The following is a 25,095-nucleotide window of genomic DNA, read 5'->3' on the forward strand; positions in this document are numbered from 1 at the left end:
GGGAGAATAAATTTGCAACACTTATAAATGACAAAGAATTAGTGTTTAACGTATATAAAGAATTTGACAATTCACTGAAATTATAGTCAAAAGACATGAGCTATTATATAAATGAGCCAAAGATGGCCTCTGTATACGTTGTTTATTTCTTCATAGCAGGCTGGCATCTATTAGCTTAAAAGCTGGTCAGCACCAAATTCAAATGTTTGTACATTCAGATGTTTTAAACACAGCTCAATAAGCAGATTTTTAACCATTTAGAACTGCTTGCCTGCTTTGTATACCTCACGAAATTGTGCCCAACATCTGCTAGTCACAGAAAAGATAAACCCTGTGGCTACAAAGATGCCAACTTACTTCTTCCCTTGGGAGATTTCTGACCCAGAAACTTCCCATGGGCTGCTAAACAACATCACCTAAACTCTGTAAGCCCACTCTCCTCTGGAAGTTTCCTTCCCTCTTCCCCTTTTGGATGGTCCCCTCCACCCCACCTTTGGACTGTCTGACTCTGTGAGGGACTTCCCCTACATGCAAACCTGTCAAAGCTCACCCAAATTAAGCTTGTGCTTGCTACTGCCACCTCCTGGTCATATATTTTTCCTTGCTCAGCCCTTATATCCCTCAAATGCCCTACAGTGACATTTCACGGAAAAGGAACTACAGATGGCCAATAAATACATAAACGAGGTACTTAACCTCAGAGATATGCCAGTAAGGCCAGGATAAGACACCATTTAACTCCCATTTTATTGGCAAAGAATCAAGAATCTGAGGTGTTAAAGAGGATGTGGATGCTGGTAGGTGTGTAAACTGGTATAGTTAGTCTGGATAAAATTAGACACTATCATACAAAGCTGATAGTGGCATACCAAAGTCCTATTAATTCCACTCCTAGGTAAATATACCCAAGAGAAATTTTTGTACAGGAGCACCAGAAGGCAATGCCAATAACAGCACTAATGCAAACTTTAGTAAAAGACTGGAAATTGCATAAATGTTTAGCAGCTGGAGAATGGGTAAATAAATGATGGTACATAATGGATTGTTACGTAGCAGCGAAAATAAACTGCAACTTCACTGAACAAGGATGAATCTTAATAATATGTTTGTGAAGAAAAAAGTCCCAGGACACTAGGTGCAAGTTTGAAAACACACACATAAGACAAATAAAAATATATTAATTTGTAATAAATATAAATGAGATTAAAGCAATGTGATAGTTGTGTAGATACAAATTCGGGACGGGGGTTACTTCTGAGGGGGATGCAGTGGCAGAAGGCGGGGACCACTTACAAGTTGATGAATGTTAACTGGCAATATTTTAGTTCTTGGGTGAGGTGTCAAATTAAAGGAGGTGTTCATCATATTATTTTAAAAAGGAATTCGTTTAATTTAAACGGGCCATCCAAGGACTACTGGTTATAGCGCATTATTAATTAATCCTGTGGACTTGCGATCCATTTTTTAAAAGAGGATTGTACCTGCCTACCTTTTCAGGCCTTCTAGCCCATCCAGATTATGAATGACTGAGGAGTTTAATCAAGGCCATGAGCAAAAATGCGGCATCCTAAACCCAAGCACCTACTCCCCACCGTGCCCACAACAGCAGCATTAACAGAACGTAGAAAAACCAAGGAAGACCGAGCAACAAAAACCCAGATTTCCTAGAGCCAAACAAAAGAGGGAGGAATCACGTGGCACTTCCTCCCACGCCCGGCGCGCCAATGATGTCAGCAGTCTGCGACCGGACCATTGATTCCCGACCGAAGGTAGAGAGGGCTACGTGGTGGGGCGGGCGGGGGGAGGGTCGGGCGGCAGCGGCAACCTCTGGTGTCGGGCAGAGTCCCGAGGAATCACAAGACCCGGTAAGAGGCGCTCTTTCCTCCTCAGCCATCACCTGCCCGGGCTGGAACGCCCCGGCTTGCGCGGCCTCTCCAGTCTCTGGCGCTGATGGACGGGGAAGCGCGGGGGCGCCCCGGTGGGGCGTTGAGGGTGGCCAAAGAGCCGGGTGGGGATGCAGCTGGTGGGGGACAGAGGCCGGGCTCGGCGGCCTTCCGGGAGGCGGGCGCCCAGGGCCCGTGTGCTTGTGTGCGTGTGTGCGCGCGGGTGTGGGCGGCAGAAGCTGCGCACGGATGCTCCGGCGCTCGTGCCAGCTGTGGCCGAACAGCTGGGTACCAAAGGCCCTTGTTTCCGTCTCGCCAACTCCTCCACCTCGGAGAGTGACTGGAGAGCGAGGCGCCTGGGAGTTGTTTTGGTACGCGCCTTCCTGCGCCTTCTTCCCCAAACTGCATAGAAGCGGAGCCTCTTCCCGGGAATAATATCCACTGCCCTTGCGTGCCTTACGCAGGGAAGGCATAGGCAGCCACCGTGGAGAGCCCACTGCGGGGTCACGGCCGCCGCGCTGCCCCTCTGTCTGGCCTGGTGTAGGAGGCCTAGTTGCGTCACCTCCCTTTCCCTCCGCTCCCTTCATCTGTTTGGCTTGACTCTGGGGCCCAACTAGAGGGTAAGCCGGCCCCAGGTGTTCCATGTTGGTGTCAGAGTTTAGGAAACTTGCCTTCCAAAAAGGGATACCTGTCGTTTTGATTTTGAATGCAAGTGGGGGAGTCCAGTTATGCATTTAGCTGAGGGAGCAGAGTCTAAGCTGCTAGCGGAGGAGACTAGCACACAGAGGCCTGCACAGTGGCTTGTTGCTGGAGAGGGAGGCAAGACTGCTAGAGCAGGCCATTGGTAAAAGAGAATGCATGAGCGTCAAACGGTCGGCGAGTGTTGAGTGATGATGCCAACTTCCTTCTCCACCGAAGAGGGCTTGTTCCCATCTTCTTAAAGATCCTGAAATATCTTGTTCATTGTTTCATTATTTACAAACAGTTGAATGCTTGCTATGTGGGAGGCAGGGAAATAGAGTGGAAAGGGGACATGAACTTTCAAGTCAGGTCTGCCATTTAGCAGCTGTTTGACATTGAGTGAGTTATTTAACCTTTCTACTCCTACTTGGACTTATCTACAAAATGATGATAATTATATCTACTTTGCAGGATTGTCAGAATTTGAAGTGTCTAGCTATTATTAGTAAGGGCCCAGTACCCAGGCACTTGAACTTGCTCCCTTGCTGAAGGTTTCCCCTTGGTACAGATGCTTGAGCAGAAGGGGAACTTTTTGCTATTTTGGATGTTTGCTAGTCTTTCAGATATGATAAGCAGACTTGGGTTGGGGGTTCTCAAAATCCGTACTCTCTCCACTGTAGACCTCATAAAATTCTAGGCCTGAGAAGAGGTTAAGATCTCACTTTATTCTATTAATTATAGTTTCTCTACACTGAGCACCTGCTGTGTGCCTGACACTGTGTCAAGCACTTTACGTGCACTAACTTATTTAATTCCTCTAGCAACCTAGTACCATACGTAAGGATTATCCCAAATTCACATATGCAGAAGGTGAGTCTTAGCCAAGGTCCTGACACTAGTTAATAGCAGAGCTGGGACTTGAAGCCAGGCCATCAGGCTATGTGGTTTGGGTCTTGTTCTTTTTCACTGACTAGTGCCCCGGCAGTGTGAACCTGGAAGGGATTCATAAACAGAGTTTAGAGGGCCAGCATTTGCTGCAAGAGTAACATCTCAAATTGTCCAGTGACACATTATCTTTTATTTTACATTTTACCCAGCATTGTCCAGATGTGAACCGAGATTTGGCCTTTTCACCCAGAGAAAAAGGAAAGGTTCATGGGTGCACAGTGCTGGGATCCTGGGCACACAGTAGGTATTTGGAAAATGCTTGTGGAGAGAAGAAAAAAATCTTGAGGCATTGTTTTTTCTGCCAGAAAGAAGCCCAGTGCTTATTACACAAAGCCTCCTTAAGCTAGCTATTTTTATACTGTAACATGCAGTAATATGAGCATCTTTCTGCTTCATAGATTTAAAGATTTGAAGATCTGTTTCAGACCAAGATTGGTGTTATTATCTGTGACCAACTGATTAAAGTTTTTAAATATGTGAACAACAAAAATCTGAGCTTTTGGACTTCTCTAGAGCTCTCTTGAGATATAGCAATTTGTTTTGCTATAACAGCTGTTAGACTTGGACTTTAATAGATGCAGCTGCTTGAGTTTTCTGGAGAGCACTGGATGACTGCTTGGCATCAGGAATAAAGAGTTTAAAATATTGTCTCTCTCAAATATTTGGGAAAGATCTGTGACTGATGTGCATTAATGGTAGGAATGGTATGGTTTTAAACAGATTAGGTTTAAACAGGTTTTAATCAGCTGTTCTGTGTCGTTTCTCTGTTTAAAGATGAGTTTGGGCTATATAGTGAACTATTAGGAACATAAAAATTTATGTAACCCATCCATACAGACAGTAACTTATACATATCCCATCAGTTCCTCCACCCAAGGAGCTCTAGTTGCTATTTCTATATTCTCCTGGATGCCTTGAAGGCACTACCATCTTTATCAGACTTAATGGGAGAGAACCTCTGACATCCATCTTCCCTTTCCCTCTGTATCACCCCTTGCCACACACACAAAGTTCTTCCCCTAAAAAGGTATGTATTAATCTAGTTGCAAATGGCAGAAACCCAATGTAAACTAACTTAAGCAAAAAAAAAAAAAGGGTTTTTTTCCTCCCTTTGATCATTTAACTAGAAATTCCAAAGCAAGCTTCAGGCATAGCTGGATCCTGGGGTGTACCATCTTTATCAGACTTAATGGGAGAGAACCTCTGACATCCATCTTCCCTTTCCCTCTGTATCACCCCTTGCCACACACACAAAGTTCTTCCCCTAAAAAGGTATGTATTAATCTAGTTGCAAATGGCAGAAACCCAATGTAAAAAAAAAAAAAAGGGTTTTTTTCCTCCCTTTGATCATTTAACTAGAAAGTCCAAAGCAAGCTTCAGGCATAGCTGGATCCTGGGGTTGAAATAATGTCATGAGGACCTTCTTGGACCTGCCTTTTTTCTGTTCCTTTTTCTTTACTGGCCTTATTCTCTCCTGCTGCTTTCTCTACACATACTGAAAAAGCAGCCCCAAGCCTATGAACTTGTGGCTCTCTTCTAGTATTGTAAACTAATCACTGTGGACAAGGGAATTAGGGATACCATGATTGGACAGGTCTGCATCACAGGCCCACTTTTGGGATGAAGAAGTAAACTGCCCCTTCGTAACCACATGGGATGGGGAAGTGCAGAGGTACTAGACAGGCAGAAACAGCAGGTGACTACTGCAGGTGTGTGTGTATGTGCACACACATGTGCTGGCATGTGTGCTCATAACTGACTTTGAGACCTTTCCAAAGCCTTCCAACTGGAATGAATCCCACTGGTTTGGTTCGTCCATCACACATTGTTGCTCTGTTGTGCCATCCGTCAGGTGCCCTCTATCCTTTCCACACCTTTGCATCTGCTGTTTGGGTTGCCCTTACCCACTGCTTCATCTGGCTGATCCTTTTGGATTCAGGTCATGCTGCTGCTCCCAGAAGTCTCCCTTGACACTTCCCTCAATGCGTTAGGCACCCTTTCTCTCTGCCCCTATAAACACCTGAGCACAACCCTCTTGTAGATTGTATATCTATTTGGTAATTGCCTTGTTTATTGGTCAATTATCCATTAGACTGAGAGCCCCTTGAGGGCAGAAGTGCCCTTTGCTTTGTATTCCTTACCTCCCACCCTTAGCTAGCATTATTTCTCTTCATAGCATTTAAAACCAACTGACATTGTATATTTATTCATATATTGCCTGTCTCTCCTCATTAGAAAGTTAGCTTCATGAGAACAATGAGGAAAAGAATTTTCCTTTGGTTCTTAGCAAAGCAAAACTGTCCTAGGGCCTAGAACAGTGCCTGGCACATAGTATGTGCTTAATAAATGTTTATTAAATGAATGAATGAAAATCTGCCCACAGGAAGAAAATGTTGACATCCTGTTGATGAGCATTCCAGCCTGCATGATGGGTGCTGTGTTCACTGTAAACATCTGAATCTTAAGTACTGTGGGTCATCCCCAGGAAGGCAGAACTCTCTCCCTGTGTTTGTCTGAACCTGCACAGATCAGGCCCAAGGAGTCAGCAGCTGGAAATTCTACCCTGTGTGATGTTTCACTCCCACCAAACCTTTCTAAACTTCGATAGATTGTATAATAAGGCTTTTGCCATATTTTGAGGCTTTTTTCTTAGAGCGTTTATTTTTAAAACATTTGCTTGAGCACTTACAATGTGCCAGGTACTATTCTAAGCCCTTTATAAATAACTCATTCTTGATCTGGAGTTTTGGGACCAAGGCTTATGAACTTTAAAACTTTTTTTCTTTGTAAAAAGAAACAAGACTCCTCTCCATCCAGTTCATTTCACTTATAGCCTAATGTGTGTCTCCTCCCTGACCGTTCCTTAGGCTTTGAGTCATAGCTAGTAAATATAATGCACTGCATCCCATCGCTGTTGTCTGCTTTTCACCCAAATGCAGCCATGCTCTGCCTCGGGATATGCTGTAGCAGAGCTGGTGGGGGAGGGGGACTGGTAACCCAGAGCCCACTCTGCCCTTCAGGACAGGGGCTGCTCAAACATCTGTCTTCAGCCCTCTCCTAGGGAGGGTCCAAACTCACATCCTTAGGCTCCTACAGAGCACATCCATCATCCTAGTTACATATTATGCCTTGTCTTCGGGATGCCCAACCCATGCCACACACACCCACAAAAAATGGGGGAGGAATACCCCTTTATTTCTTTTTTAACAACAACAAAAAATTCTCATACAAATAGAGACTTGAGGTGACAGGGTTATTATTTAACCCCACACTTACCCCAAATATCCAAGCACCAGCTCCAGCCCAGCTGCAATACTCTGTTGTAGTGCTTGGTCTTGTTTGCTTCCCAGGAAGCCAATACAGTTTCCACTTCCATCAGCAATGCCTGAGCACTCACTGTGCGTCTCCCTCACCCTACTCTTCTCTCCAGAACTGGGTATTTTAACTGAAAAGGAAAATCTTAGCTAAATTGAAAATGGTGTCTTATTTTAATTTACATTTTTTATTATGATTAAGTTTGAGTCCTTTTGCATATACTTGTTAGCCAATTTTATTTCCACTTTTTAAATTTTCAGTAAATATTTTGCCTATATATTGTGTTTAAGTCATTTTTTTATAAATTATACAAATGCTCCAAAAACATGAGTATGTGCTCATTGTAAAAAACAAACTATTTGCTGTGAATATTTTTCACAGTTTGTTTGCCAGCGAATTTTGGTTTTGTCATTAAACATACAAAACTTATTTTTCATTCGTTTGCAGACAAGTGTTATCCATTTTGATTTCTTCCTTTGCTTGTAAGCATAAAAATGTCTTTTCCTCATTCTGTATTCTAGTTTTTTTGTGTGCATTTTTGCATGACTTTAAAAAGCTAACAATCAGTTTTATTTCACATTTTAACAAGATATTTGATGAAAATACTTTGTAATATTTTAAATAAAATCAGTTTCAATTAAAGATCTATGTTTTATTTTAAAGATGGTTGCATTACTGTATTTATATATATTTTCCTTTTAAAGTAATTTATCAGAATATCAAAAATCGCTCCATAAAGCTGAGATTCAAATACATGCATAATTCTCATAATTTTAGTGTTCTTAGCATTTCCATAAATTGCTGCATGAAAAGATATTTATGTGTGACTGTCTGGTTTAAAGAGGCACTCGTGTTTGGCAAACAACTTCTCAGCGTGTAACCAGGGTGATGGATTCATCTCTTCCAGTTCTCCTTCCTCATTATTTCTCTAAGACTCTTTTAGTTGGGATATAATTATGTATACCTATGTGCACAGATTTTACGTGTACCTTTCAATGTATTTTGACAAAAATATATACCCACTTAATAGTCCAAATCAAGAAATAAAACATTGCTGTCACCTCAGAAAGTTCCCCTGTGCCTCTTTCCAGCCACCACTACCCCCAAGGCCAACACTGTTCTGATGTCTATCACCATCTGTTAGTTTTGACGGTTCTCATATTTCACATTGATGGAATCATTCACTATGTGCTTTTGGGTGTGGTTTCCATCAGTGAGGTTCAACCACGTTGCACGTGTCAGTATCCATTGTATGAATATATATGAGGTTGTTTATTCATCAGTTAATGGACATTTAGGTTTTTCCAGTTTGGGGCTATTAAGAATAAAGCTCTATTCTTTTTTTCTTCCTGTTTGTTGTTGTGGTAAAAAATACATAACATAAAATTTACCATCTTAAACCATTTTTAAGTGTACAGATTGGTTGTGTTAGGTATATTCACATTGTGCAGCAGATCTTCAGAACTTTCTCATCGTGCAAATCTAAAACTCCGTACCCATTAAACAACTCCCCTTTTCCCCCTCCTTCAGCCCTGGTTCTATGAACATTTTTGTGCGAGTCTTTTGGTGGCCATTTCTTTTATTTTTCTTAGGTAAGTACCCTGGAGTGTAATTGCTGATAAATGACTTTAAAACTACCTAACAGTTTTCCCAAGTGGTCGTACCACTTTACGTTCCCACCAACAACATGTGAGAATTCTAGTTGCTCCATATCATAAGTATTGTGCATCTTTTTATTTTAGCCATTCTGATAGCTGTGAAGTATCTCACTGTGGTTTTGTCACATATTTTAATCATTTATGTACATGGCTGTTCCCATGACTAGACTGTAAGTGTCATGAGGTTCATGCAATAAGTAGGTATCTTTTTTTTCTTATTTTGAGGGGGATACATGCTTATAAAAAACTTGAAAATTGTAGAAAACTGTCAAAAGGTGAATAAAATCACAAGTTAGCCCACCTCTTAGATATCATCATTAATATTTGGTGTCTTTCATGCATTGCTGTGTTGTCCCACAGATAGTGCAGTTTCCCGTGTTGGGTAATTAAGCACTCAGCAGTGTCCCAGCCCTCTACTCTGCCATCCTCAGGACATCACTCATTCACAGCAAGGATCCATTGTCACAGAAAGCCCCTGACAGACTTCTTGTGATTTGCTGGCCACACTTGTATCACATGTGTCACACTGGCAAGAGGAGTGGAATCACCAAGACTGGCTGAGATTAGGCTAATCAAGATCCTCCCTCTGGGTCTGGTGAGGGAGTCTGGCCTTCTCATAGGAAAGCGGACAGAATCAGGGCTCTCTCAGAAAGGAAGGCAGAGTTCTAGGGTAAGCGGCCAGCACTGTCTGCCACTTTCAAGTATTGTTTTTCAAAGCTGCGGTTCAATATTTATAATTTTATGTTCTTTCCACTTAGTATGACATTAACATCTCCCAGGCATTAACTCTTTGTAAATATCACTTTTTGTCTTGTATAATTTATGACTGTACCAGACTCTACTTGACCATGCCTCCAGTTTTGCGGGGGTTTTTTTTGGCTTTTTTGAGATAGAGTGTCACTCCATCGCCCTGGGTAGAGTACAGTGGCGTCATCATAGCTCACTGCAACCTCAAACTCCTGGGCTCAAGTGATCCTCCTGCTTCAGCCTCCCAAGTACCTGGGACTACAGGCACACACCACCATGCCCAGCTAATTTTTCTATTTTTAGTAGAGATGGAGCCTTGCTCTTGTTCAGGCTGGTCTAGAACTCCTGGCCTTAGGCAATCCTGCCACCTTGTCCTCCCAAAGTGCTAAGTTTATAGGCATGAGCCACCGCACCTGGCCCCTACATTATTAATAATAATGGTTGTTGATTATTGACTGAAGTCATAAACATATTTAAGGCTCTTGACATACACTGTCCAATTGCTTTGTAAAAAGTTGAACCTATCAGTTTGGTCTTACCACCAGTACAGGAGAGTGCTTGATTCTCCTCCTTTCCTCATTTTTTTCCTTTTCTACTTCCTCTTTCATTCACTTAATCATTAATACGTATTCATTTGACAAATATTTGTTGTGTACCTTCCACAGCCAAGGCACTGTGCTGGGTCACAGGGTACAAAACTACTACCGTTCAGGTGAGACAGAAACGATTAATCAAATGTATAACTACAACTAGTGATAAGGTTATAAAGAAAGCCACCTAGGGTTATGGGTATTATAAACTTTTTATGCCCTCTGGCATGAGACCAGTACTGGAGGAGAAAACAGTGTTTGATTTGGCTTTTTCAAGGCTGCAGGAGTGCAATGTGGCTGTCGGCAAACAGGACAGAAGATGCTTTTTGTGAAGTCTGGTGAGGGTGGGCTAGGCCAGGGGCTGGGGACATACTGCAGACTGTGGATGTTACATGCTAGGTCTTTATCCTGAGAGTAATGGGTACCCACAGAAAGGCTTAAAGAAGGGAGATGGCAGTGACCTATCAGATTTTGGAAGGGGCCAGGGCGGATCCCTGGAATACAAGATTAGATTGTGATGGTAGCCATGGAGTCCCCAACCAGTATTGAACAATCTCATTTTTTAACTGCTAATTTTATGAATGAAATCATAAATCGTATTACGTTTTCATGTCTTTATTTAGTGTGATTAAATATTATCCCAAATGTTTGACAGGCATTTGCACTCCTTTTTTGTGAAGTGCCTGTTTATTAACTGCAGTTTTATTGGGGCAGCACAGAGAGGACCCACTCTGGAGCCAAAGTGCCTGTGTCTGAATCCTGCCTGCCAATTACTAACTGCGCAAACTTGGGCAGCTTCAGACTTTGTCCTGCCTCAGCTTCTTGTTCTGGAACATGGGGACAATAATAGTGTACACCTCTCTCATAAGGTGGCTGTGAGGATTAAAAGAAACAGCAGTGCTGGCCCATCTGAATGCCACATGCTGTGTATGCTAAGGTAGCATACTACCTTACCCACGTGTCTGAGCTTAGTATACACATCTGTGCATGTTAACTCTGTCCTGCGTCTGTGTTGTGACTGTGATTCCTGTGGGTTTCATTTGTTTATATATTGATTTATATTTTTTAAAACTCTTTCCTATAAACATTTTCAAACATCATGTCACTTTTTTAAGTATAAAAATTTATCTGCAGTCAACAATTATCAATCTTCTCCTTTGTGATGTCTCCCATTGCTGTGAAATACATTAAGTTATATACACTGACTTTGTTTTTTAGTATTTTTATTTAAAGTTTTTTACATTTAGTCCCTTAATACATTTGCAGTTTGTTTTGACTTATTAACATAAAGCAAAACTCTAGGTTTTTTCCCCTAAATAGCCAACCACTGGCCCAGCTCCATCTGTTGAATAACACTTCTTCCCCTTGCTGCTGCTGTTGGCTCCTTACCATGCCTTGGATTTCTGCACACACTGGGGTCTGTTTGGGGGAGTGTGGTTCTTTTCTGTTAGTTTGTAGCTCCATTCTTGTCTTATACCAGTACTGCTTGATTTAATTAGCGTAGCTGTCTTCTTTAAAAAAAAATTTTGGCAATTCTTGCTAGTATGTTCTTGGACTTGAACTTTATATTTTATTAGGTATCTACTCCTTACTGCCCCAGCCTCAGAGAATTTGCAGTAAACCATTATTTAATTTGGCATTAATTAGCATTCATGAACTATTCAACCATCACATTTGGGACTGGTATATCCTTCTTTTTAAGACATATATTCCTCAGCTGGGCATGGTAGTGCATTCCCATAGTCCCAGCTACTTGGAAGGCTAAGGCAGGAGGAGCACTTGTACTGAGCTATGATCACGCCACTGCACTCTGCCTGGGCAACAGAGCCAAATCCCATCTCAAGAAAAAAAAAGCCATATATTCCCCAGCAAAGTTTTGTAATTTTCCACATGTAAGCTCTTCACATTTCTTAGTGTTATTCCTAAATGTTTCTTTTTTAAAAGATGTTTTATTTGCTATTAAGAATATAACATTTTTCCCTATATATAAGGAAGCTATTGTGTTTTGTACATGTCTCTTATATTCAGCCATATTCCTTGACTGGCATTAGTTCTAAGAGTTTTTCAGTTGCTCCTCTTGGATCAACTAGGGTTACAATATCATCTGCAAATAATCTGTTTTTCTTTCCTTTTTTTTTTTTTTTTTTTTGAGACAGGGTCTTGCTCGCTTACCCAGGCTAGAGTACAGTGGCCTCAACACAGCTCACTGCAACCTCAAACTCCTGGGCTCAAGCGATCCTCCTACCTCAGCCTCCTGACTAGCAGGCACACACCATCATGTCTGGCTAATTTTTCTATTTTTTGTAGAGACAGGGTCTCACTCTTGCTCAGGCTGGTCTAGAATTCCTGGCCTCAAGTGATCCTCCCGCCTCAGCCTCCCAGAGTTGCTAGGATTACAGGCATGAGCCACCACACCCAGCCTGTTTTTCTTTCCTTTTTAATAGTTTGTCTCTTACTTATGTTTTGTATTGTAGTATATCTAAGAATTTCAATATGTGCAAAACATACCTAACATATATTTAACATATATGTTAAATACCATATTTCTTTGATTCTAAGACCATTGAGCATAAGAACGTGCAATTGATTTAATAACAGACTTATGGGGCACTATATTAAATATATACTTATATTGCAATTCATATTCCAGTATCAGGAATGTCCAGATGTGAAAAACAGTGCATCTTAGAATTAAGAAAATAAGATAACAATGGTAATGGTAGCCCTCCTTATTTTATTTCTCATTTTAGTGGTAATATCTAACTGTTGCATTCTAAATATGATATTGGATGTTGACTTATAATAGACAGTCTTTGTTATATTAATGAAGTATCCTTCATTTCAGGTGAGCAGAGACTATTTCAGGTGTGCAGCACCTGATTAAAAGAGGTGTCATGTTGGTTTAGTCTGCTTGGTGGTGAGGGGTAACCAGAAGGGTCAGTCTCTTGCATGCAGAATCCCACCTCTGCCCACAATTCCTGCCTTCCTTGAACTTTCTTTGTTAAAGAGAAAATATAGGCTCTGGCATCAAAGATTGAGTGCTAAGTGAAAGTTTTATTGCCCTGCAGAGAACCAATGCAGTGTAAAAGTTAGGTTCTGGGAGATAAGTCTCGGGGTGGGGAGGGCAATGAAGTAGGTTTTTAAAACCCACACACAGTCTCTGTCCCATGTCAGGAATCAAAGTCTCCAAATGCCACTTATTGGCCAGTGTTATCTCGCTTAGGCATTATCTAAGCAACTAGCAGAACAAGACACTTGCTGGGGTTTTCAATAAGTGATCTCTTGCTATGTGTATGAGTCAGGATTACAGTGCCCCAATAATTGTTTTTGGTAGAAGTAAGCCACAGGTTAGGATTCATTGCCTTGTTGCTTAACTTTTTAGTGTGCTCCATGTTGGGAACTTCATGGTTCTTCTGGGATACCCATTGTCCACTTGAACTCCAGATAGAAGGAGTGGAGAGGGCAGTGGGCCAGGTCAAGAAGTCATAAGGCAGAGTTGAGGTGCACCAGTGGAAAGAACAAAGTCTTTAGAGCAGTGCATCTTGCGCTTCATTTGAGGTACACAGATCTATCTGGGAGTCTGAAAGCTACGGACTGCTAGGCGTGGTATCTCACACTTTGGGAGGCCGAGGTGGGAGGATTGCTTGAGACCAAGAGTTTGAGGCTGCAGTGAACTTTGATTGTGCACCTGCACTCCTGCCTGGGCAACAGAGTGAGACCACATCCCCCACCTCCCCCCCAAAAAGCTATGGACTGTCTCTCAAGGGAAATACACATGTTCAATTTTTCAGTAAATATTTTTTAGCACACCAATAAGCAAAACATGAGTGTAGCCCCAACTTCATGGAACTTGTGATAAGAGAGACAGACATGAACCAAGAAACCACACAATAAAATGTAAAATTACAAATGTAAACATGCTCCAAAGGAGAGGTGCAGGGGTTTAGAAGCATATGGTGGGAGGGGACAGTGGTTGGACCTCTTGCTTGGGAAATGTTGACTAAGCTGAGATCTGAAGGGAGAATAATAACTTAGGAGAAAAGGAGGGGAAGCAATCCAGAGGGGGAACAGCATGTGGCAGAAGGGAGCATGGCAATCTAGAGAAAGGGAAGGAAGGCTCAGGCTGGGGGGCAGAGAAACTAGGGGCATGGTACAAGGCAAGGGAGAAGGATGGCAGAGCCAGGCCAGGCAAGGCCTCTGAGCCATCATGTAAAGATTTTTGCCTTTGGGCCGGGCTCAGTGACTCATGCCTGTAATCCTAGCACTCTGGGAGGCAGGAGGGTCGCTTAAGCCCAGGAGTTTGAGGTTGCTGTGAGCTAGGCTGATGCCACGGCACTCTAGCCTGGGCAACAGAGCCAGACTCCGTCTCAAAAAATATATATATATTTTTTTGCCTTTATGTTAAGAGCATTGGGAAGCCATTAAAGTATTTTTTTGTTTATAATGTGAATATTTGATATGCATACGTGTAAGTCATTGAAATACAACAATGAAACAAATACTCATGAACCCAACCCCCTTCCCTGAACCAGAACCTTATCTGTATTGCTGAAACCCCCTGTGTCCCTTCCTGGAACTCATTTCCCTGTCACCCCTCCCTCCCCTTAATCTCTAGTTTGTAATTTTGTAATGATTAGAGTTTAATTTGCAGAGATCACTCAGGCAGTGTTGAGAAGACTGGATAGGAAGGAGGCCAGAGTATATTCAGGGAAACCAGTTAGGAGGTGGTTGTTCTCATACAGAACACAATCACACCAAAAGGTTTATTTCCTTGGAAATTTATTTCTTTCACGTAGGATTTATTTTCATCATTTTTTCTTCCTGGAAAAAAATAAAATCTGATAAAACAAAGGGCTCTAATTCTGCTGGACAGTAATGAGAAGGCTGTACTGTTTGACTTAACTAAAACATGGACATTGTGGCTGTGTCCTGTCTTTTCTAGTCTGTTCCAGCCTTTTCCCTTCGATACCCAAATGCAGAGATCCCTGGCTGGCCATGAGGTCTCTGGCTGTCCTGAACCCTGAGCTCCCTGGTTTGTACTGCCCAGGAAGGATGCTGCATTGATTTCCTACGGCTGTCTGCTGTAAAAAATTACCACAAACTGGGTGGCATAAAACAACAGAAATGTATTCTCTCACAGTTCTGGAGGCCAGAAATCTGAAACCAGTATCACTGGCTGAGTCAGCCAAGCTGCGCTCCCTCCAGAGGCTCTAGAGGAGGATCCATTCCTTGCCTCTCCCAGCTGCTGGTGGCTGCCAGCATTGCTTGTCTTGTGGCCACATCACTAGTCTTCAAGGCCAGCATCTTCAAATCACTCTCTACTTTCTCTTCACATGGTCTTCTCCTCTGTGTGTGTAGATGGCAATTTTTGTGAACTGGTCAATACTGAAAGAAATGCTTTTAAAAATGAATTAGAAATGGCCTGGCTTTATTAATTCCCTTTGGGAAAAAGAGCCTGTAGACACCTAGAAATGCCTCTCTGTCAATTCCAAGAAAATCAGTCTGCTAAAAATCAGTTCTACAAATGCCCCTCAATCTCACTGCCCCTCACCCCAGTTTCCTCCTCAATCTCCAGCTCTACAGTAGTAGGGAGACAGCAAAGCACATTTCCCCCTAAATTCTATTAAGAAGATAAAATAAAAATTGGTCAGTTAAGACTAGGGAGCTTAGAGAAAAAAGTAAATTCAGCATATTGGTTGTTTTGTAAATTGGTTATTCAGGGAATTGACCATTTGGCAAATTGGTTTTCAGCAAATTGGCTGCTGGTGAAATCAGCCTGCTTCCCCAGGAATCACTGTAGAACTTGGGGGCAGAGGCTGCCTCCAAGCCTGCCTAGGACAAGACTGCAGCTGTCCCCTCTGCTTCCTACAAGCCTTGGAGATGGAAGAATTGCTCTTGCAGAAAGCTGGGACTCAGACCAGCCACTCATAGGTTGGGTCCTGGGGAAGAAGAAGGTGATGGGAAGTCTCCCCTTTTGGTCCCAACTAAGTGGAAACCAAATGTAGGCCAGTAGTTGAGCCTCCTTGCTGGCCAGAGCCAGACCAGAAGACAGCCAGGTGCTGCATGCAAAACCAGTCTGGCATAGGAGAGGCAGTTTAAGAATGTCAGGATTTTTTTTTTTTTTTTGAGACAGGGTCTTATTCTGTTGCCCAGGTTAAAGTGCAGTGGCATCATCATAACTCACTGCAATCTCAAACTCCTGGGTTCAAGTGATCCTCCTGCCTCAGCCTCCTGAGGAGCTGGGCCTACAGGTGCACGCCAGCATGGCCAGCTAATTCTTCTATTTTTTTGTAGAGATGGGGTTTTGCTATGTTGCCCAGTCTGATCTCAAGCTCAGGTAATCCTTTCACCTTGGCCTCCCAAAGTGCTAGGATTACAGGCATGAGCCACTGCACCTGGCCAAGAGTGTCAGGATTTAATGCATAAAAACTCAAGTTGTATAGCCTCACCTTGTGGGGTGGTTATGAGACTAAATGTACATTTACTAATTATATAGACGTGCAAATATTCCACACAGACCTGTTAGCCATTATTTTTAGTATTATTTTGACATTATTACTGATCTTATATCTTTATTATATGAATAATACCTACTAACACAATGCCTGGCACATATAGATAGTTGATAAATACTACTTTTTTTTCTTTCTTACTGGATAACTTACTCGATTGGGGTACAGGTACTTAACTGCTTTTGGAGACCTCTGTTTCTTCGGGGTGGGGGGGTACCTGAGGCATTTCTGGCTTTCTCGTAACTTCAAAAGCCAGTTCTGGTCATTAATATTAATAGGATATACAGCAGCATAAATACAGATGCGGAACACTACTCAGCCAGTTGAGCAACTCCCTATTCTCTCTACCAAAAGCCTTACAGGTTATCAAAGCAAGTGGGCTTACTCTGAGCAGACACCATAAATTTTGAGAATTAATGTTGATATGGTCGTAACTGCTTCAGTGGAATAAAAGACCCAATGATAAAGAATTGAAGAGAAATAACAACAAAAAAAGGAGGGCAGCAAATTTGTGCCTAGCAACTCTGAATTGTTTTTTATGTATTTCCTAAGAGTTAAGATAAGAACATGAGTCTATTTATATGCATATTCTATTCTAAAATAATACCCTAGTACTTAAAAATAACTCAGTAACTTATTACTTTCTTTGATAATATGTTGTAAGTTAAGTAGCATACATTCACAGGCGGTACATTTCTGTTACAGTATCACTGTATGAGCAAATATTGAGAGAGTTTGCAGACATCTGCTTTACAGTAGGGAGATAGAGGATCCAATTGGATGTAGCCCACATGTGTAGTAACGTCTGGCTTAAATTATAGACTGAAAAGACTGTTGTTGTAAATACACATCCCTGCATGCAGTAAGGTTAACCAGAAGATCCACAACAAACAAAATTAATAATTACAAAGCCAGACTAACAGTTATTTATAGTTAAAGAGCAAGAATAGCAGAGATTGGAAAATAAAACCAACTCAGTGTCCTTCTCCATAACTGGGGAAGTCCAGCCCCCTGAAGGCACCTCTGGAGCTGGAGCTTGGCAGTGCTGTATGGAAGGCAGACTTCTGAGAATAGTGAGTGAGGGGCTTCTGTAAACTCGTTTTTTAATTTTTTTTTCTTTTTTCATTGGAGGGGCCGGTCCTCCAGTCCAGACCGGAAAATCTGCCAGACAAATTCTAAAGAGCTATAACACTATGTAAACCCTTTTTATTAATGAATACTTCATTTTAGAGGTAACCGTTAGTCATTTAGGCAGTTATTAATAAGTAGCCCTCGGTGGTATGTACATGTGAGACATTGCATTTGGGGTCACTTCACAGCCTGTCGGGAGGCACTCACAGGCCTCCAGTGAGCCATTCTTTATAGGAAGAGCTCCTGCCTTGGGAGAGAACTGACCACCTGTGTCAGTGGTGCTTTTATGCCCAGGGAAAACACTGGAAGGGTAGGCACCAATGAATTAACAATGGAGGTGATTTTTATTGTGTTTGTGTTTCCTGAAATTTTCTGCGATAAACTTATTACTTTTGGTTAATTGTTTAAAGAGCTTCATCCATTTTGTCAAGTCCCTACCATAGAACAGCACAAAAAAAAAAAAAAAAGATTTATGTCACCACCTCACAACCCGGTGAGAGTTAAAACAATTACTGAGTGGGAGGAGATGAAATGTTTATGAATAAAACTGTCCGCAGTTACTTGAGCTGCTAGGATTAAATGACAATAGCAGTTGTTCTTTCAAGGCATAAACTGACCCTCTGTTTAGGAAAGAAATTTCCCCTTTCTGCAAAAGGGATTGAAGGAGCAGTGGTACAACTTCCCCTGCACAGTAGTTGTGACCAAAGCTTTCCTGGATCATTTCCCAATAAGGGTTAAAGGCTTTCACATTGTTAAGCCCGAAGGCAGGAAAGCAAAGGTAAGACACTTAAATGGAGATAAGAACGTGGGAAAGTGGGCTGGAATTGCAGCAGGATGAGTTTGTTGTAGCTCTGGTTTGTTTTAACCTTTTAAAATTGTGATCTATAGCATATATGTATAAAAATGTGAATAAAACATAAATGTATAACTTAACTATTAGAAAGCAAACATATATGTAGCCACTACCCAAGTCAAGAATTAGAATATCACCAGCACCCAAAATATTTCTTCCCAGTCAAAAATTTCTTCCCAGTATTTTACCTCCTCCCTTTCTCCCGGGAGGTAATCACCATCCTGTCTTTTATGCAGAGCATGCTATAGTTCAGTTTTGCCTGGTTTGAGACTTTACGTAAGTGGGACCATATACTATAGGTATATGGCTTCTCTCACTGAATATCATGTTTAGGTAATTACCCACCTCGTTGCATGTGGTTATAGATCTTTCATTTTTGTTGCTGTGTAGTATTTCATTATAGGCATATGCCACCATTTATTTATCCATCGTACTTTTGATGGACATTTGGGTTGTTTCCAGTTTGGGGGCTTGTTACAAATTATGGAACTATAAACTTCCTGGGGTGTGTATAGCCACACCTTTCCTAGCTAAAGGCAAACTGGTTTCCTGCAGTGACTAGGAGCATCATTGCTCCCACCTGGTCTGCTCAGATGGTTAATGTTTTCTGTCTGGTAAACGGTGGTAACTCATTGTGGCTTTACTTTGCATTTCCCTGAGGTAATGAGGTTGAGCACCTTTTCATAAGTTTGATACTTTTTTTTTTTTTTTTTTTGAGACAGAGTCTCGCTCTGTTGCCCGGGCTAGAGTGTCGTGGTGTCAGCCTAGCTTAGGGCAACTTCAAACTCCTGGGCTCAGGCAATCCTACTGCCTCAGCCTCCCGAGTAGCTGGGACTACAGGCATACGCCACCATGCCCAGCTAATTTTATATATATACATATTTTTAGTTGTCCAGCTAATTTCTTTCTATTTTTTTTTAGTAGAGACCGGTCTCGCTCTTGCTCAGGCTGGTCTCGAACTCCTGAGCTCAAACAATCCTCCCGCCTCAGCCTCCCAGAGTGCTAGGATTACAAGGTTTGATACTTTTGATCTCCTGTAGAGTTCCCTTTCAACTGTTTCCCGCGTTGTTCTACCTACTGAACAGTCTGTTATTTGTTCAACTAACCACCTGTCTGAGGGTCACTGCGCAGGGAGATGTAGGGATGTCTAAAACATGTTCCTTGCCCCCGAGAAGACTTGACAGCTGTAAAGGCAGATATATAAACAAATAACATATAATATATTGTGGTGATTGTTGCGGCTCCATCTTCCCCACCACACTGACTGACAGCTGAAGGATGGGGCTCTTTTTTGTGTCATATCCTCCATGCTTAACCCAGTATCAGGCACGTATTAGGGGCTCAGTAAAGTTTTGTTAAATGACTGCGGCACTTTCAAGGGAATATGCAAGTGCTCTCTCTGAGGGTAACCGAGAAGCACAGAATAAGGAACCACAAATTGCACCTGCTTCCGCACTTGCACCCCGACCCACAGTGGGGTAAGGCTTCCCTGGGAGGTAATATTTGAAGCAGATTTTGAAAGACTGCTTCACCGGAAGTAGTGGAGGAAGAAGTGCATTCCAGGCCAAGGAATAGGGTGCAAAGGCACAGAAGGAAGAAAGAGAATGTGAAATCTGGAGTTGTTATGGCAAGTGTTACAGTGACCGGTCCCAGGGGAATAACCGAGCAGCACGCAGAGTTGGAGAGTCAACAAGTTTATTGCCAGCGGCCCAGAGGAGACAAGCCTCCAAATTCTGAGCACCTCTTCCTGGTTGTTGTCAGGTTTTATACTTTTGGGGGGGGGGGTTAGTCTTATCCAATAACACACACAAGCATAAAAGTTAACCAATTAGGTAAAAGGATCAAAAGTTAGCCAATTAATAGCAGTTTTTACATGCAGTACAGTTATGATAGGCTTATAACAAACAGTATCGTTTTGATAGGTTTGCAACAAGCAGTACAGTCATGACAGGCTTATACCTCTGCTTAATTGTTTTGTGGTTTCAGCTAGCTGGTGCATATTTTACTTACTTGCTCTACTTAGCTGCTTTGCGGTCTTAAGCAGAACTGGCATGGAAATTCCCCAACAGAGTGACTAGCAGTATGGACAGAATGACGAGACGGCGGAGAAGGGGCATCAACTGGAGATAATGCTGTGAAGGGACTGCCTTGTCATCTCATAAGTAGTCGGGATAAAATTGAGATTAAACATGGAAAAAGAAATTTCTCACAGGTGAGGGGGGCTGTCGAGCATTGGGATTGATCTGTAAAATCTTTTCCTAGATATCATGGACAAAATCAAGCAGTTCGAGAAGCTTGACCCTGAAAGAAATTGAACTTTCCCCTCTAGGTAACAGAAGTTATCTTTTTGAAAGCCGTGTTGTAACTTGAGCGAGTGTAGAGCAGCGAAGGAGAGTGAGCTTTCCGCAGTCAGATCCGGATTTAGCAGCAGCACGGCCGTAGTCAAGCCTCAGTTTCTACACTTGTAAAGTGGGAATAATGCCTGCCTTGTTGCTGCGGTGAAGACTGGGGGGAGATAATGCGGGTGAAGTACTTAACCCTTGCCTGGCGGGGCGGTTTTTATGATGTAGACCCTAAATTGTTCACTGCCGCTCTTATGTTATCTTGCTGCTTTTTACCGGCTGGTATCCACTTACTTGTTTGTAATACAGTAGGAACATTAATAAATAGTCCACAGTGGGGACCTTCGTCATTTGAAGAGATCTGCACCCCCCTACCCTTGCGACAAACGGCCCAGAGAGAAGGCGGACCGAGCCTCTTGCTGTTTCTCCCGGGCTGAGCTTGCGCTGCGCGCCTTTGTTTTCCTTTTGCTTTATCCCGTGTATTCCTGAGAGGAATTATGAGCTCGGTATTTATAGGCGTTTTCCTAAAGAAAGAGTACCTTCCGCAGTTCTCAGGCAAGGCAGGGCCTGGACTTGCAATCGGTGTGAAACCCAGCGCACACGCTAATTTGCCCAGACTCCTCCTCTTGGCCAAACTTTGCAAAGGGGAAGGCTTTCTGAGGAAACGAAAGTGAAATTGAACAGGAGCCATCTTGGGTGCAGCTCGCAGGCAGCTGGGGCTTTCCGTACCGACCCCGCGACCCCTCGCGGCCCCTCGGTGTTCGGAGCAACGCGGGGGTCTCGCGAGGCTGGCACGGCCAAGCCGTCGAGGCAGGGGCAGCGGCTGGGTGGCGCTGCCGGCCGCCAAGGCTGGGCCATGCCCCAGGGGCGCTATGGACCCGCGGCAGGTAAGCGGAGCAAGCCTTCCCCATCCTCCCGGGACTTTCTCTGCCCTGGGGGCTCACCTTACAACCTCATGTGCACCTTGTTGTAGTGCGTGATGTCTATCTGTTGTGCGCCACGCAAAAACGCACAGTTGCTGTTCCAGGAATTTGTATCCTGCTAATTAATCCTGCAGTGTTGAGCAGTGAGTGGAAGAGGAGCTGGGGTGAAAATACACCCCCGGCTGAGTAGTGAGGCCTGAGCGTGTGTCAAGGCAGACACGCTTCTCTCTTTCTGCTGGGGCCCCTTGGCAACCCTCCACTCCCCTGTAACCCCACTTGAACAGCATTCCTTACTTTTAGCAGCGCTCCTCTCTGCAGCCTTTCCACCTCCTGAAGGCCTCTAGGGAATTAAAAATCGCCCTTAATAACCCACAGGAGACAGTCTGTAACCGTTGTATTCATTAGAGATAAAAACTGGGAAAACACAAATGTCATTCAACAAGTTAATGATTGGGCTACAACCAGACAATGGGATACTGCTCAGCAGCAAAAAGGAAGGAACTGCTGATATATACAACAGCATGGGTAACTCCCAAATGCATTTTGCTAAGCAAAAGAAGCCAGACTCAAAAGGCCACATACTGTATGAGTCCATTTATATGACATTCTGGAAGAAAACAGTTATAGGGATAGAGAACAGACCCCTGGATGCCCAGGGCTGGGTGTGGGGGGGGTGGGAGGGGGAATGCAGAGTGGCGTTAGAAAACTTTTTGGGGAAATAGAAATATTCTATAACTTGATTGTGGTGGTGGTTGTCAAAACTCACAGAATTGTACGCTAAGAAGGGTAAAATTTACAGTATGTGAATTATACCCCAATTTTAAAAATGCTATATGTATATATTTAAAAGCCTTCCTTTAAGGTGGGACATGGTGGCTCATGCCTACAATCCTAGCACTTAGGGAGGCAGAGGGTAAGGATCCCTTCAGGCCAGGAGTTCCAGACCAGTCTGAGCAACATAGCGAGACCAAAAAAACAGAAAAATCAGCCAGGTGTGGTGATTTGAGCCTGTAGTCTCAGCTACTCAGGAGGCTGAGGCAGGAGGATCTCCTGAGCTCAGGAGTTTGAAGTTACAGTGAGCTATGATCACTCCACTACACTGTAGCCTGGACAACAGAGCAAGACCCTGCCTCAAAAAAATAAAAATTAAAAAAACTCTTTTTAAAAGGATTAAGGATGCCTGACTTGAAGGAAAATCATTTCTTCCTATATACCAGTGTATTGCCCTGTGGAGCCCATGTGATAAAGGCAGAGGGTCTTATCTCTTGCCCCTAAATGTGAGATCAAAGTGAATTTGGGGGCAATGGATGTTAAGTGACTTGTTACATAGCTTACATAGCAAATGGACATGAAGTGGGGAGAAGTGATATCGAGGGATTTAGGAATGATCGCTATGGGTTGGTTTCTCTTCTTTCTTGCTCATTCAGTGGCTATACAAATAGCTGTTCTCAAGTGGTGGCTTGGTTTTTAGGGGGAAAGTGGGAGTGAAAATAAAAAATTTAATAATCTCTTTCTCTCCCTCAGTCCTACTGCCCTGAAATAACTGTTAACAAATTCATGTAATATTTCTTTCTTTTCTCGGTGTTCATTCTACTGTGCTCGCACACACACACATTCATGGTTTTTCCCCTTTTGTTTACCAAAAAAGATTACAGCATACATGTTCCTCTACAACATGCTCTTTTTGTTGTTTTATTTAACATTATATTACTCTAAGTTTTTTCCAGGTGAAAATAGATGTAACACATTTTTTTTTAAAACCGAGCTCTGTTCCATAGCTTGAATGGATCATAATTTAACTCTTCTATAGATGGACATTCAAATATTTTCCAGATTTTGGCCAAGAGTCAAAATTTAAATCTAGACAGCATTTAGCTAGAAGCTGACTTTAGCCACTTCTAAACAAAGTTCTTTTTCCCAAGGTCATTCAAAGGAGCTCATCAGAAACCCCCTAAAGTCCTATAATTCAGCTCTGTGAGCTGGGCACTCATTCTGTAGTAGAAGACACATTTGCCTCTGCCCCTAGCAATATTGAGGGGTGTGGGGGGGGCAGGAAGAGGGGCAAGGAAAGGGATGTGATTGCTTGCATAAGGGTGTCTTGTTCATACAGTCATTAACTCAACAGATGTTGGTTCAGGATCAACTTTGTGCCAGATGCTGGGGAGGCAAAGATGGCTGAAACATAGTCCTTGTTCCCTGAGAGCTCACTGTGGAGTCAACTGCAGCACCTCCATCAATACTACTTTGGGAATATTGGGAGTGAAGAGTTGAGTATCATTTCTAGGACATCTAATATTGTTAGTTAAAAATTACCCTGCATGCCGGGCAAGGTGGCTCACACCTGTAATCCTAGCACTCTTGGAGGCAGGAGGATCGCCTGAGGTCAGGGGTTCAAGACCAGGCTGAGCAAGAGTAAGACCCTGTCTCTACTAAAAATAGAAAGAATTAGCTGGACAACTAAAAATAGAAAAAAAAATATTAGCCAGGCATGGTCGTGCGCACCTAGAGTCCCAGCTACTCGGGAGGCTGAGGCAGGAGGATCGCTTGAGCCCAGGAATTTGAGGTTGCTGTGAGCTAGGCTGACACCACAGCACCCTAGCCCAGGCAACAGAGCAAGACTCTGTCTCAAATAAATAAACAAACAAACAAACCCTGCATATACACTGCAATCTATGTGTGCCACTATTTTTTTTTTTAATCCAACAGCTATGATAAATGGTGTAATGGGTGCTGAGTGGGAGGAGTTAAAGGAGAAGAAACCCCATGGGCCGGGGGAGGTGGGAGTCAGACGTCTCCTGAAGAAAGTGTCATTTAAGGAGATACATAAGGAAAGGGTCAGAGTTGTGGTAGGTGGTAGTAGAGGGAGAAGCTGCCACTTGGATTGGCGTGTAGAGGGATAGAAGGATTAGAGGCTATTACATTGGTCCAGGTAAGAGGTAATGCAGGCTGGAATTGGAAGAAGGCACATTTAAAAGACAATAGACAGGTGGTAGGTAAGACAGGACTTGGCAACTACCTGATAAGATGTGGGAGATGAGGGAGACAAGCAGGCAGCAAAGGTGACTCAGATTTCTAGCCTTAATAACGGAGGAGGAGGAGGATGCCATTAACAGTAATAAAAACAACAGGAGAAGGAGCTGGGTTTGGGGGGTGGGGGTGATGATTAATTTGGTTCGGAATGTGTGGCATTTGAGTTAGCAGCAGGATATTTAAGTGGACAGATTATCTTGGTGGTTGGAAATTCAGATCTTAGGCTTTAGCACAAGGAAGTGGCTGGAGACAGTAAATTTGAGTGCCATTGCTTAAGAGAGCTAGTTTAGGTTGGGGGAGTAGATGCAATCAACCTAGGGGACAAATTATAGAGGAAGAAGGGGTCTTTCAGCAAAGCCTTGGGGACTGATTATATGTAAGGAGTGAAAGAAAGACAGGCTAGGCCGGGTGCAGTGGCTCACGCCTGTAATCCTAGCACTCTGGGAGGCCGAGGCGGGTGGATTGTTTGAGCTCAGGAGTTC

The 25,095-nt window shown here is 42.9% G+C and overlaps 1 protein-coding gene across 3 annotated transcripts in view; it reads left to right on the forward strand.

Annotated features, from left to right (window-relative positions):
- Positions 1–1,812: 1,812 nt before the first annotated feature.
- ADAR (adenosine deaminase, RNA-specific) overlaps positions 1,813–25,095 on the forward strand; it is a 45,331-nt gene continuing 22,048 nt past the window's right edge. Inside the window, exon 1 of one of the 3 annotated variants that reach the window (XM_012658877.1) lies at positions 1,813–1,865. Coding sequence is in view for 2 of the 3 variants with exons in the window: in XM_012658875.1 (XP_012514329.1) it covers positions 21,533–21,547 (15 nt within the window). In the remaining variant the exon portion in view is untranslated. Of the gene's footprint in view, positions 1,866–21,365; positions 21,548–25,095 lie in introns of those variants that run through there. The other 2 variants (XM_012658875.1, XM_012658874.1) reach the window with 2 other exon arrangements.

The sequence above is a fragment of the Propithecus coquereli genome, unplaced genomic scaffold (assembly GCF_000956105.1).
Source record: "Propithecus coquereli isolate 6110/MARCELLA unplaced genomic scaffold, Pcoq_1.0 Scaffold59, whole genome shotgun sequence".
Taxonomy (NCBI): Eukaryota; Metazoa; Chordata; class Mammalia; order Primates; family Indriidae; genus Propithecus; species Propithecus coquereli.